Raw genomic sequence first — 14,651 nt, forward strand, 5'->3', positions numbered from 1 at the left:
GCAGGATTTTATGCTTCAACGAGTCACAACCCCCTATCACCATCCTTCCTTGAAACTACATTAGGCTATTCGTTATTGTATACCTTGGTTGACCGGAGGGATCAAGAACCAGCTGTTCCAACAGGTCCTTAGTCCAAGAGGCCATCTCATAGCTGGTTGTAACGTCCTACAACCAGTCTGGAACGACAACAGTTATGGCTGTGATTGCTCCATTTTTAAGGCATCGGGACAGGGCATTTGCAGCTAGGCTCACTTTTCCTTTTCTAAATTGGATGGTGTAGTCTAGGCCCAACAATTTGGTCATCTCTTCCTCTAGAGCTGGGTCTGTAACTTTAGCTGTAACAAATATTTCAAACTCTCATGATCAATTTGAATGATGAACTGATTTCCCTCAAGGTAATTTCTCCACTTATCAACTGCAAAGAGTACAGCCAGCAACTCCTTGTCAAAGGCACTTAACCCCAAGTGTTTTGGAGCTAAGGCCTGGCTTATCAAAGCAATAGGATGGCCCTTCCACATCCAAACAGCCCCACTCCAGGCTTATAAGAGCAATAGGATGGCCCTTCTACATTAGAACAACCCCCACTCCATGATTACTAGCATCCATTTCTAATAGGAAGGGTTTATCAAAATCTAGTAAAGCCAAAACAGGGGCATCACACATAGCCCGCTTCAGTTTAACAAAAGCATCATCTACCTGTGCATTCCAATAGAAGTTATCCTTCTTCAATAAATCAGTCAGGGGCTTACTAATGGCACCATAGTCTTTGACAAACCTCCTGCAGTAACCAATGAGTCCCAAAAACCCTCTCACATCCTTGACAGTAATGGGTTTAGGCCAATCAAGCATGGTAGCCACCTTCTGGGGGTCCATACACTTACACCCTGATTAGAAATGATATGCCCCAAGTACTCCACCTGCCTTTGGGCAAAGGCACATTTCGATTTCTTAACATACAGTTGATTGAGTTGGAGAACCTCAAATGCAGTCCTTAGGTGGGCTATATGTTGAGCAAAAGTGGGATTGTACACTAAGATGTCATCAAAAAAGACTGGGATGAATCTCCACAGGTAAGGCTGTGAAAGGCTCAAAGATTAGGTTCATGAGGGATTGGAAAGTGGTTGGGGCATTGGTTAGTTCAAATGGCATAACCTTAAACTTATAGTGCCCATGATGGGTACGAAAATTTGTCTTGTGTATGTCCTCAGATTTTATTCTTAATTGATGATAACCAGCTCTAAGGTCAAATTTAGAAAAAACTGAGGCATGCTTGAGTTCATCCAAGAGGTCTTCCAGAATGGGAATAGGAAACTCGCCCTTGATGGTTATGGCGTTCAATTGACGATAGTGAACATAGAATCGTCAAGAATCATCTTTCTTTCTAACAAGTAGTATGGGTGACGCAACGGGGCTGTGACTAGGTTGAATGATGGATTGCTGCAGCATGTCTTTTACCAATATCTCAATTTCAGATTTGTCTTTAAGGATGTCTATATGATTGAACATTAACAAGTTCAGCATTTGATTTAAGGGGAATGGAATGGTCACAAATTCGGCTAGGTGGTAGGATCTGCAAAAAGGTCATCAAACTCATTCAAAAGCATTTTTAAGGAATCGAATTTGTGTACCTGCAAAGTTGCTTGGGGCTGGCTGCTGACAGTCACCCTCATCTCCCCTGCATACTCCTGCACGCCTTCCATTTCCTCTATGGCATGTATTGAGAATAGCTGTGCCACTTGCATCATCTTATTCTTTAATAACCTCTGCAGTTTCTCCCCGATAATCATTTTACATAGGCCTGTTTTGAGGCTGCCAACAAAGGTCAGTTTCTTCCCATTCTTTTCAAAGGTGTCCTCCAACTTATTAAAATCGAAGCTGATTGGACTGACAGTCTTCATAAAATCTACCCCCAACACTATATCACATCCTTCCATAAGGCTATTACATCTTTTTCCCCATTCATATGCCTGATCAAGAAGATATATACTCCAAATCTTCGAAACATTTTTTGCATCGAAGAGATAGGTTCATTAAAGTAGATAGGATGGCAAGTTCTTGTCAGGCCCTTTTGAATATTGTCTTTAATGCGCAAATCAAATGCACTGCTATTTAAATAACTTGAGGATAGAAAATCTCGAGTGTCAAAGAATGCATTGTCCTCATCAACTGTTTCTGCCTCTGCAACATCCACCCTTTCATTGTCATCTTCAAACTTGCTCACACTTCCTTCTGTTATGATTGGTTCAGCATTATCTCTTGGTGGAAAATCCACCAGAATGCTAATCTGTGACAGCTTAGAAAACATATGTAAGAATCCATCCAATATTTTTGCCAAAACATCCATAGATGCATCTAGCTTCTTCTCCAAAGATTGAATCACTTCTTGATTCCAACTCAATCCTTCCTGAGTCTGGCGCAGTCCTGACTCCATCGTGTCCATCCTTGCCTGCAGGCTGCTCATCTGCGCCTCCAACTGCTTCATTCTCGTTCCTTCCGCCATTATCTCCTTCCAACAATTTTGATTCTACTTGACTTCTAAAATAGCAAACCGAGGATCGCCTACTCTGATACCAAATTGTCAAGATCCTATCTTTGACCTAGGATTTGATGAAGAACAAAATGGAGAATGAGAGGAATAGAGAAAGAAGAGGGAGAAAACAAAGAGAAATTAGGGAGAGAGAGAGAGAGAGAGAGAATAGAGAGGGAGAATTGAAGAGAAAGGAATTTCAGATTTCTTATTTCTCAACAACCTCCAAAGCAATCTCGAATAGCTTATATAGCTACTCTTTAAGGCAGTTATTTCAGTTACATATTGTAACTGAAAGTGTACAGCTATCAACTAAAATAACAAAAAAAGAATAATAGCTGGTAACTACTCTTGAGAAATAATCTGCTACACGCAAGATTGACACATTTGTACCAGGCTAGGCACATATGATGTGTATGCACCTGCTGGAGAGGGAGTGTTAGCTTTATAATATTGTGCATGCTTAGACTTGTACATAGTGCTTCCGAAGTTGTACCTCGTAGAGTGTATATATACCTAATACACATGAAGAAGATATTGAACTTTTTTGTCTCTTTCTCAAAACACCCTGGATGATAAAAAAGAAGCATATCTGTTGACTAAAGAATCTCCTAATGTTATCCTTGTGGAAGTCTTCAAACCTTTTTGTCCTTTGCCAATTCCTTGATGTCGTGTCACAATTTTATCCTCCCCAGTGTAAGCCCCATTACCATTACCTTTCTGTTTTGCACACAAATATAAATTGGACATTATTTTTGTAGACAGAATCTTTTTCCCAGGAATGGACAGATTCACTTCTTTCTTGTTCATTGGGTGAATCCTCCAGATTTCACCTACACTAAGATTTCTAACCAACCCTCACAGTTGTTTAGCCTTGTCCCATTGCAACAATAGAGAAGACAAGAAGATATAGACGTGCAAGCAGCAAGCCCTTCCTACTTTTGGCAAGTCCATGTTCATGATAGTGCTTGGCCTCTAGTGACAGGGATATATCTTCGATGGCGCCAGAATACTGTCCAAGCATCTACAAAACTTTAAGGCGAGTTTTTCTCCCACCCAAGGAGAATGATAGGACTACTTTTGATATGTTTCAAATTTTGATTATTTCCTATTTTAATTTTAGAAGATTAGGATTTATTTTGTTCTCTTATTATTTTGATGTGTTTCCATTTTTCTTAGAGGATTAGAGATATTATAGGATTTAGGATTTAGACTGGAATCACATTGATTATTTGATTTGTTTCCATTTTGATTTAGTTTTGACCCCATAAATGGGCTCATGATGTAATTTCTTAGGCACTTCCGAATATTGAATGAATTAATATTGAATTTCTCTTAGCTATTCTTCTCTTCTTTTCAAACTTACTGTTCTTCTTAATCTCTTCTCTTTCTACTGTCCCACATCAGTTGCAGTCTTCATGCTGGCATTTTGTATAACAAATTTATTTTGATTCAATTATTCAGAAACACTTATCATCAAATAGTGGTAGCTTCCAGCTAGATCAACAAATGAATACTTTCATTCAGAACAAACTTAATTTTGCATTGTTGTTTACCAACTACAATAATAAATTTATAGTGTGGGAGAGTGAGATGCAAGTGACCCAATGAGCTAGGTAGTGACCCCAACAAGTTTGGTACGAGTCTTCTGAACCGAGTGACCTAACAAGCTGTGTGACAAGAGTCTCAAAGTGACGAGAGAGTCTCAATGTAACGAGACACCTGCTGAGAAAGAAATTGGTTAGGGATGCGAGTGAATGTCCCCACACGAACCCTTCGATCCCTAAGTCAGAGTGCAAGAGTGAGCATACATTGAATGAAGAGGCGACCCTCCTATTTATAGAGGAGAAAGAGGCTGACAAGTGGCATGTGACCCGCGCTTCTCGACAGGCATCTCAGAGAGTCTTTGACTGAGTCTCACGGCCTCCCAAGAGAATTTCTTGCATGGCTTGGTTAAAGCCTGGATAATCGAGAGACTGGAGAGTGTCTGGGTTATTAGTGGGGCTTAATGGGGCCTTGAATTTCCACGAGGCTTTGACACCTCACGGCCGAATAGCTGCATGATTTATGGTTTGGTATGGCTTGAGGGGGCATCTCTCTCAATTATAACATTGTTGGCTTCATATATGCATAAATGTAAAGGTCGAAAGCTCCACCAAGCTTGCACCACGTCTTTATACTATTATATATAGAGAGAGAGAGAGAAAGAGAGAGAGAGAGATATGCAGCCAAGCCATGCCTTGCTTCCACTTAATTAATTTATATTTCCCAAATGTATGGCTTCACTTCACATACACCTCCACACACTTCTTTATTATTAATTCACACAGCTTGCTTCTAATTGTGGCCTTCACGTGTAATTACCAAATGCATGACTTCACCCTTTTAAATATATATTTCTCAAATGTATTGACAATTGTTGTCTTGCTACTTGTAACAATACATGGGCCTTCCTCCCAACCACCTTCTCTATTATTAAAATGTATGCATATAACTTCTACACAATATCATGCCTTCCACTCTCTTCTTAATATATATATATATATATATATATATCTAACAGGCATGGTTTGTGCTGCTAAGTCACTCGATGGGCAGGGCTGCATGCCACTTGCACACATGGCAACGTCACCTGGCTACGTGGCCTCACATGCACCTGCAACATACACATGTGCCTACTGCCCTTTGCTGCCTTACACTAACTCAGTTATGACCGAGTGGGCTGTCCACCTTTCTCGGTTATCCATATGACTTAAAGCCACTACCACTCACATATTGCACTTGTTTATTCACAGGTTGCACTGCCCCTTTGTCGACCACTCCAGCTCACTTGGCCCTTAATTGATTTCAAGACTTTAGATTAATTAATCAACTTCAATCCTTGAGGCTCACTTGTTCACTTCCAAAGCTTAAGACTTTCATTAATTAATTAATCTTCAGCCTTGAGACTAAATTAACTTCAAGACCCACCCAACTATTCTTCTTATACTCACTCGTTTTTTCATCAGTGAATTTGGTTGTACTGTTCATCCGAGGCATCCCACTAGGCCTCAACTTTGTTTGCTCCACTGAGAGGCTATCTTAATTAATACTGAGTCACTCGATTGTTTTGTTCACACATGAGCAATGCACTCCCTCAGTTTGCATTGCTTGCACGTGAACCCCACTTGGCTTTTGTCTTGACCCTTTTGGTTTACTTTGGCTCGAATTAATTTTTCAACCCATCTTCATAGCTTGGCCCATCCTCTTAGATTGTAAACCCATTTCATCACATCCAACACGCCACGTGTCAGCCTCTTTCTCCTCTATAAATAGGAGGGTCACCTCCTCATTCAAGTTACGCTCACTCTTGCACTTATACTCTCTCTTTGTGCTCAAACACTCAATACTCTCAGAGACTGACTTAGGTATCGGAGAGTCCGCGCGAGGACACTCACCTATGCCCCTAACTAATTTCTTTCTCGATAGGTCTCTCGTCACATTGAGACTCTCTCGTCTCTTAGGACTCTCTCGTCATTCAATAGGTCTATTGTTATTTTGAGACTCTCTCGTCACATAGCTCAGAAGAACTCACGCCTAACTTTCCAGGTCACTCGGTTTAGAAGACTCATACCAAATGATAACCCACTCAATCATAAACAAGTGAGTGCAAGGTAACAAGGTGCAGCAGGCACACATGTGTAGGCAGCAGGTGCATGTGAGGCCACACAGCCATGCGGCCACGTAAGGTGGCGCAACCATGTGTGTGAGTGGCATGCGGCCCCGCCCACCAAGTGACATGGCCCCACAAACTATGTCTGTTAGATATATATATATATATATTAAGAAAAGAATGGAAGGCATGACATTGCGCAAAAGTTATATGCATGCATTTTAATAATAGAGAAGGTAGTTGGGAGGAAGGCCCACGTGCTGTTGCAAGTAGCAAGACAACAATTGTCCATTCACTTGAGATATATATATTTCGAAGGGTAAGGCCATGGCCATGCATTTGGTTAATAAATGGTGCATGTGAAGGCCACAATTAGAAGCAAGCCATGTAAATTAATAATAAAGAAGTGAGTGGAGGTGCATGTGAAGTGAAGCCATACATTTGTAAAATATAAATTAATTAAGTGAAAGCAAGGCATGGCTTGGCTGCATATATATATATATATATAATAGTATAAAGTGGTGCACGGCATGCATGTGATACTTATAAATTAATTAAAGAAGCAAATGGAAGCAAGGCATGGCTTGGTCGTATATATATAGTATAAGGAAGTGGTGCAAGCTTGGTAGAGCTTTCGGTCTTCGTATTTTTGGCATATATGAAGCCAACAACAGAGAGACTCTTGGGTCTCTCAATTATAATCGAGAGAGATGCCCCCTCAAGCCATACCAAACCACAAATCATGCAGCTATTCAGCCGTGAGGTGTCCAATCCTCATGAAAATTCAAGGCCCCATCAAGCCTCACCAATAACTAAGAGACTCTCAAGTCTCTCAGTTATAACCAAAAGTGTCATGCCAAGCTTTAACCAAGCCACGAGAGAGGCCCTCTTGGGAGGTTGTGAGACTCGGTCAAAGACTCTCCAAGATGCCCTCCAAGAAACGCAGGTCACATGCCACCTGTCAGCCTCTTTCTCTTCTATAAATAGGAGGGTCGCATCCTCATTCAAGGAACGCTCACTCTTGCACTAAGGCTCTCTCTTTGCACTCAAGCACTCAATACTCTCAAAGACTGACTTAAGCATCGGAGGGTCCGTGTGGGGACACTCACCCATACCCCTAACCAATAGGTCTCTTGTCACATTAAGACTCTCTTGTCACTTAGCAGGTCTCTCGTCAATTTGAAACTCTCTCATCACACAGCTCAAAAGAACTCACACAACTTGTCAGGTCACTCGGTTCCGAAAGCTCATACCCAACTTGTAGGGATTACTACCCAACTCACTAGGGTCGCTACCCAACTCATTGGGTCACTTGCATCTCACTCTCCCACACTATAAATTTATTGTTGTAGTTGGGCAACAACATGCATGAAGTATAAAAGACTAGCAAAGGTTTTAGGTCAATAATGAGATGCATTTTAAAATCCTTATGCTTGTTTGACATGTCATAAGCACTAACCATTCCTTCCAAAATCACTAAGTCTGCATCACTTGCCAGGTAGGCAAGTTCCTGTGATACTCCAGAAAGATCAATAACCTGAAATAAGATGAGCAGACCTATAATCAGAAAGGTAAACAACACAGATCAATGTACAATGTCAGCGAAAAGAATTTTAACCTTCAAAACAAATTAGCAAACTTTCCAATTCTTACCGGCAAATCATTACCAGAACTGGCAATCAATAGATTCGAGGTATTGACACCCACAAGCTGCCCATGTTCGTCCTTCAACTGGTTAAATCAAAATTTTATGTCACAATCAAACCAAGAACTGTATGATCATAGATAGATATCTAAACAGTAATTGCCCATACCTTCAATATAATCTCCATTAGTTCAGGGTAAGTTATATCATTAATGGAAGGTAACTCATTAGCTGCCAAGACAACCTGTATAATAGAAGCCACAATTGAAATCAGCTCAAGACAGCAAGACCATAAAGGAGCTTATCATGCAACGCAACAATCTGGGAGGAAAAGTAATACACTGAAAATGGAGACAACTGGAACAATAAATCACCAATATCACACATGATCTTCTCACAAAAATAGCCTAGATGAAAATGGCATCTCTAATACAATGGTTTCTCTAAGGAGAAAGGGAGGGGAGTTTTCCTCAATTTTACAGAAGAACCAAATGAAACCCCCAATTTGGAGCACAATGCATTAGCAAACCTCAGAGCTTGAGTTGGTCCCTGGGGCAATTTAGTACCAAGCACTGTGAAGTTCACACAATGACCAAAAATTAAGCATTGAGAGCTGGGAACAAAAAACAAATAAACTGTAGATTGAAAAGACCATCCCTCAGCTGAAGCGAATCAAAGGTTCTTCAACATTTTGATATTGGTTCAAAATTGACAGATTACATGCACACATTAAAAAACACTAGCCACCTGGATCATCAAAAATATATGAATAACATTATAAAAATTCTTCACCAAGAAACATACGTGAACAGAAAAGATGAAAATAGAAAAGATTTTTCTTCTGTAAGTGTTATTTATCACAATCATATTTCCATCCCAACTGCCAAACTGGTTAAGCGAATAAGCTACCCACCCACTGATGTAGGATTTTTGTTATCAGGAATTTAAGTCTTATTCCTATCTTAATTTTGATTCATTGTAAGAATTAAGATGCTATGTTCTCATTTCCTAGTTTAATTAGGATTCTTTATGTGGTCGGAATTTGTGAGTACATAAATACATAACAAAACTCCGCCTGGGGATGTTATCCACTGTCGGTCCCAAACCCGGATAAAGGAGGAGGGTTGTGTTAGGTAGCCGACAGTCAACGTAAAACTTAGTCGGATCCAAAACATGAACTCTAGACAAATTATGAAAAATCGTTTGGGCGTGGGCGTAACCCTTCATAGCGACGCGCTACACTGCCCCCATGTAGTGACAAGTGAGCTAGGGCCGCTGCATCGACGCCCGGATGTAGTGATAAATGAGCAAGGGTTCCCGCATTTGCTTGGACGGATGTGGGTAAAGAAGCTAGTCCAAAATCAAAATCAAAACCAAAATCAAAATCAAAACCAAAACCAAAATCAAAAACAAAATCAAATTCAAAGTCAAGGCCAAAAACAAAATCATAGATTAAGGATTGGGTCATGGAACATAGGAACATTAACAGGCAAAGCTATGGAAGTGGTGGATGTGATGATTAGGAGAAAAATTAATATTATGTGCCTTCAAGAGACGAGATGGGTAGGAAAAAAAGCAAAAACTTTATCAGAAGCTGGATATAAAATATGGTACACAGGAACTGATCGAGCGAAAAATTGAGTGGGGATTATTATGGATAAAAGCTTAATAGATGAGGTAGTGGATGTAAAGAGAATAGGGGATAGGATTATTATGGTGAAGATTAGTCTAGGAAGAATGACTATGAATATCTTTAGTACATATGCACCACAAGCGGGGTTAGGTGATGAGATAAAAGCAAAATTCTGAGAGGACCTAGAGGGACTCATACAAATGATACCAAGAGGAGAGAAAGTGATTATAGGAGGTGACTTAAATGGGCACGTGGGTAGAGATGGAAACGGATATAGAGAGGTACATGGAGGGTATGGATTCGGGGAAATTAATAATGAGGGTAAATCTATCCTAGATTTTGCTATGGCATATGAGCTCATTATAACCAATACTAGGTTCAAAAAACGGGACGAACACTTAATCACATATAAAAATATCACCTCAAGCACCCAAATAGATTACTTCCTCATGAGACAAGAGGATCGGTTATGTTGTAAGAATTGTAAGGTGATACCGGGAGAGTGTTTGACTACTCAACATCGACTTCTAGAGGTACAATTGAAAATTAAAAATAAGAAAACTTGCTATAAGGCGGTATATCAATGCAACAATGAAGAAAATCAAAAAAATTATAAAGAAGCAAAAAAGGCAGCAAAAAGAGCTGTTAGTGAAGCAAGGTCAAAAGCATATGAGAATCTATATAAACGACTTGATACAAAAGATGGAGAAAGGGATATATATAAATTAGTTAAAGCAACAGAAAGAAAAACACGGGATTTAAATCAAGTAAAATGCATAAAAGATGACAATCAAAATGTTTTAGTAAATGAGGGAGCGATTAAGGAGAGATGGAATGAGTATTTCACAAAATTATTCAATGATGGTGGTGACACAAGAGTTAGGTTGGGACATCTTAGTAACTCCGAAGGGAATGTGAGCTATACATTCTATCGACGCATAAGTTCAAATGAAATAAGGCAAGCATTAAAAAAGATGAAAAATCATAAGGCAGTGGGACCAGATAATATACCAATAGAAGCATGAAAATGCATGGGAGAAGAGGGCATCTCCTGGCTAACGCAACTATTTAACGCCATCCTTAAATCAAAAAAGATGCCAGATGAGTGGAGGAATAGTACTTTAGTTCCTATATACAAGAAGAAAGGAGATGTTCAAAACTGTGAAAATTATAGAGAAATTAAGTTAATGAATCATACCATGAAACTTTGGGAGAGAGTAATAGAGCAGAGGCTCAGAAAGGAAACAAATGTGTCAGAAAATCAGTTTGGTTTCATGCCTGGTAGGTCAACAATGGAAGCTATATATTTACTGAGGCGTCTAATGGAAAGGTATCGAGATCATCAGAAGGAACTACATATGGTGTTTATAGATCTAGAAAAGGCCTATGATAGGGTCCCTAGAGAAGTATTATGGAGGGTTTTAGAGTAGAAATGAGTCAAAATAGCCTATATACAAGCCCTTAAGGACATGTATCATGGTGTAGAGACAAGGGTCAGAACATGCGGAGGGGATACTGAACCATTTACAACTACAATAGGACTGCATCAAGGTTCTGCACTAAGCCCATACTTATTTGCCCTAGTAATGGATGAACTCACTAAATATATTCAGACAGATGTGCCATGGTGTATGCTATTTGCAAACGACATAGTGTTGGTGGATGAAACAAAAGAAGGAGTGAACACTAAGCTTGAGTTGTGGAGAAACAATTTAGAATTTAAGGGATTTAAATTAAGTAGAAAGAAAACAGAATATATGGAATGCAAATTTAGTAAAAATGCAAGAGTGGATGATGTTATAATAAAATTAGAAGACCAAATCTTACAAAGAAAAGACCATTTTCGATATTTGGGATCAGTGATTCAAAAAGATGGAGAAATCCACGAGGATGTCGCACATAGAATTAAGGCAGGTTGGCTAAAATGGAGAAATGCATCGGGGGTGTTATGTGATGGTAAAATCCCATTAAAATTGAAAAGAAAATTTTATAGGACAGCTATAAGACCAGTCTTGCTGTATGGCTCAGAATGTTGGGCAGTCAAGTACCAGCATGAGCAAAAGACGAGTGTAGCGGAGATGAGGATGTTAAGATGGATGTGCGGACATACAAGAAAGGATAAAATTAGAAATGAAGTTATTCGTAATAAGGTAGGAGTAGTGCCAATCGAGGAGAAGATGAGAGAGACTAGACTAAGATGGTTTGGTCATGTGAGAAGGAGACTAAGAGACGTTCCTGTGAGGAGAGTTGATGAAATGGAACAATTAGTCACAAAAAGAGGTAGAGGTAGACCCAAGAAAACTTTGGGAGAGACATTAAAATTTGATATGAAATATATGGATCTAAATGAGGATATGACAAAAGACAGAAATACATGGAAGTCTAGAATTCATGTAGCCGACCCCACATAGTGGGATAAAGGCTGGACATGTTGTTGTTGTTGTATAAATACATAACAAATGGAGGAACTATTCGGACTTCGATTATTGATGTTCATAATATCTGAATTATTAATTACTGAATATAGAGATTGTTATCAATTTCTCCCTCATCTATTATGTTGCAAGCAATATGATTTCTGATACTTTTGTTACTTATTGGTTCTAAAGCTTCTGCATAATCTCTTCTTATCTGCTCTTCCCTGGTTCTCTCTATCATCCCTACAGGTTCCTCTCAGTTTCTTCAATTATCCAATGCTACTGCTCTATTGTCAACTTATGACTGGTAGAAAACCTCTTGGACAGATTCCTCTGTGAGAACTTCAAACCTCACAGCACATTCATGTTATAATACAAGGTGATAAATCTAGTTCTTCCAGTAAAAATGATCAGACAAGTGACCAGATATTCACTGTTAGGGAAAAAAAAAAAAAAACTATGGTTTCTTATATGAAACCATGTCATTTTTTTTTCCCCCTTGTATAATAGGAAGTGAACAATAAAAGTAGTGTACTCAAAAGATATTTTATCGGTACAACCACTCTAACTAAAGATTAAGCATTTATTAGATTCACTCCAAGGGTTAAAAAACTAATCTAACACAAACCTGTGTTCCACGTCTTAGTAACTCTCTTGCAAATGGCAATATACCCAAAATAATATCTGCTCCAGAATTATCAACAAAAATGACAGCCTGACACAAAAACAAAATGACTTTTTAGGCAGGAAAAACAAAATCAATTCAACAAAACAAGTTTGAACTTCAATTACATATAGAGAATGAGAGAGAGCATGCCTTTTTCCAAGATTTTTTGCCCCATCTTAGCATGAAAGCATCCAAATCATCAATTACCCATGGTCGAGGGACAAGATTTTGACAGCTAGCCAAAAAGGACATTCCATCTTTTGAGAATAATTCTGCAAGCTTCAAGAAGAGGAAAAGAGAAGAACAAAACAACAAAATAGAAGGAAGTGACTACTACAGAAGACAGCTTTAGATTAAAAGCATTCCTATGGTTTGCACCATAGGTTCTGCAATATCATGATAACTGTCTTATATCCTAAAAATCAAATAGCATAAATATGAGAAAAAGCCTATACTCTTGTAACCTGTTATCCTAATCTTGAAAGGTAGCCCTTTCTTTTTTTATTAACGGTAAGAATAAATTTGCTATAGGACTACATTAAACAGTTCAACTACAGGAGGTAACATTGAAATCTTAAAGATGAATAATACTTCAAAAAAAAAACACAACTAACCAAATTCTATAAGATAGATACTACTTCTGGAAAACACTACTCTGGATCCTTTTACTGACCTAAATGATTCTTATGAAGATATAATTTATACATATTAGGCAACTGTATATATACTACATCTCTATGTTTTAGTAACCATACATCTTATATGACGTGGAATATATTCTTTCCTCTGTGATAGTACAGGTTCATGTATGTAAGTGCTAGACATCCTATCCAATATACAATTTTACATCTCTTATTTTACATGGTATCAGAGCCATTATAAAATAAAATAAATAATAAAAACAAAGAAGGAAGTGAGAGAGAAGCCATAACCCTATTTTTAGAAGTAGTAATCGGCCTAGGCCATTCCTCTTGTCATCTCCATCGCATTCAGTTCCTGTCACCGACTGCAATGCCTTCAGTTACCATTGTCTACCGGAAGGATGTCGACTCATCCTTCCGACGATCCTTCTCACAGCCTGTCCTTCCAGTGACTCCTCCAACACTACAACACAATCCAGATCTATTTCACGATCAGACTTCTGCATCTATTCTCCAGTTAGTCTTAAGTCCGTCTTTGGCCTCTAGTTGCCATCTCAGCACTCATGTCCAGGGCTGACAAGCCAGATGAGGAGCTGACAGCTCTAGATCTGCCCAGATCCAACGCCAACAGCGCCAGATCTTCCTTAATCTGTGTTCTTTTCATCAGAATCAAGCCCTTCTTGCCCAGATCAGTGTTATCAGTTTCTCAGGTCCTTTTTTTTTTTGTGTGCGCGCGCAACACACTTACATATCCAGATCTGGAAACTTAGTTCTCAAATTTGAACTCTTTTACACATTTGTCTTTTTCTTGTATTGCATCATCGCTATTCTTGTTGTGTAGTATTGTTGTGATGGTCTAAGGTTCCAAAAACACTAGAAAACGTCTCATGTCTACAATGGAAACCTAGAGCAATGCATCACTAAGAGAGATCTTGAAGATGAATTTCATGTGTTTGGAGTTAAACGCAATATTCGGATTGCAAGAAGGCCACCAGGTTATGCTTTCATTGATGTTGATGTCCATAGGGGATGCACACAATTCATTTGGTAAACTAGATAGTAAGAATGGCTGGAGTGTTAAGATATTTCACAACCCTAAAGTTAGTGGTGGCCACTGTGGTGGTGGACATGGTCATCCTCAAGCATGGCTGGAGTGTTAAGATATTTCACAACCCTAAAGTTAGTGGTGGCCACTGTGGTGGTGGACATGGTCATCCTCAAGCAACTAATATAACCTCTAGATGATCTCCTTTAGTAGCTATCTCAAAGGAAGAGTATGCTTAGGTCCTTCAATTCCGAGCAACACAGCATGACCCTTCATCTATATCATCTTTTGCTCACACTGATAACCTCAATACTTTTACACAATCCTCTTCTATCGGTCAATGAATTTTTGACTTTGGTGCTGCTAACCTCGTCTAGTAACAGTTCCCTATTCTCTCATATCCAAAGTTTGGGGTCTTTACCT

At 39.1% G+C, this 14,651-nt stretch overlaps 1 protein-coding gene across 2 annotated transcripts in view; it reads right to left on the reverse strand.

Annotated features, from left to right (window-relative positions):
• The window catches only part of LOC127801301 (damage-control phosphatase At2g17340-like), a 39,379-nt gene that overhangs the window by 11,338 nt on the left and 13,390 nt on the right, over positions 1 to 14,651 (reverse strand). For both annotated transcript variants that reach the window (XM_052336274.1, XM_052336273.1), the window contains exons 6-10: positions 12,693 to 12,821; positions 12,504 to 12,590; positions 7,995 to 8,069; positions 7,834 to 7,911; positions 7,640 to 7,717 (exon numbers count right to left, since the gene is read on the reverse strand). In XM_052336274.1, coding sequence (XP_052192234.1) covers positions 7,640 to 7,717; positions 7,834 to 7,911; positions 7,995 to 8,069; positions 12,504 to 12,590; positions 12,693 to 12,821 — 447 coding nt within the window. The remainder of the gene's footprint in view (positions 1 to 7,639; positions 7,718 to 7,833; positions 7,912 to 7,994; positions 8,070 to 12,503; positions 12,591 to 12,692; positions 12,822 to 14,651) is intronic.

Source organism: Diospyros lotus, chromosome 5, assembly GCF_014633365.1.
Source record: "Diospyros lotus cultivar Yz01 chromosome 5, ASM1463336v1, whole genome shotgun sequence".
Taxonomy (NCBI): Eukaryota; Viridiplantae; Streptophyta; class Magnoliopsida; order Ericales; family Ebenaceae; genus Diospyros; species Diospyros lotus.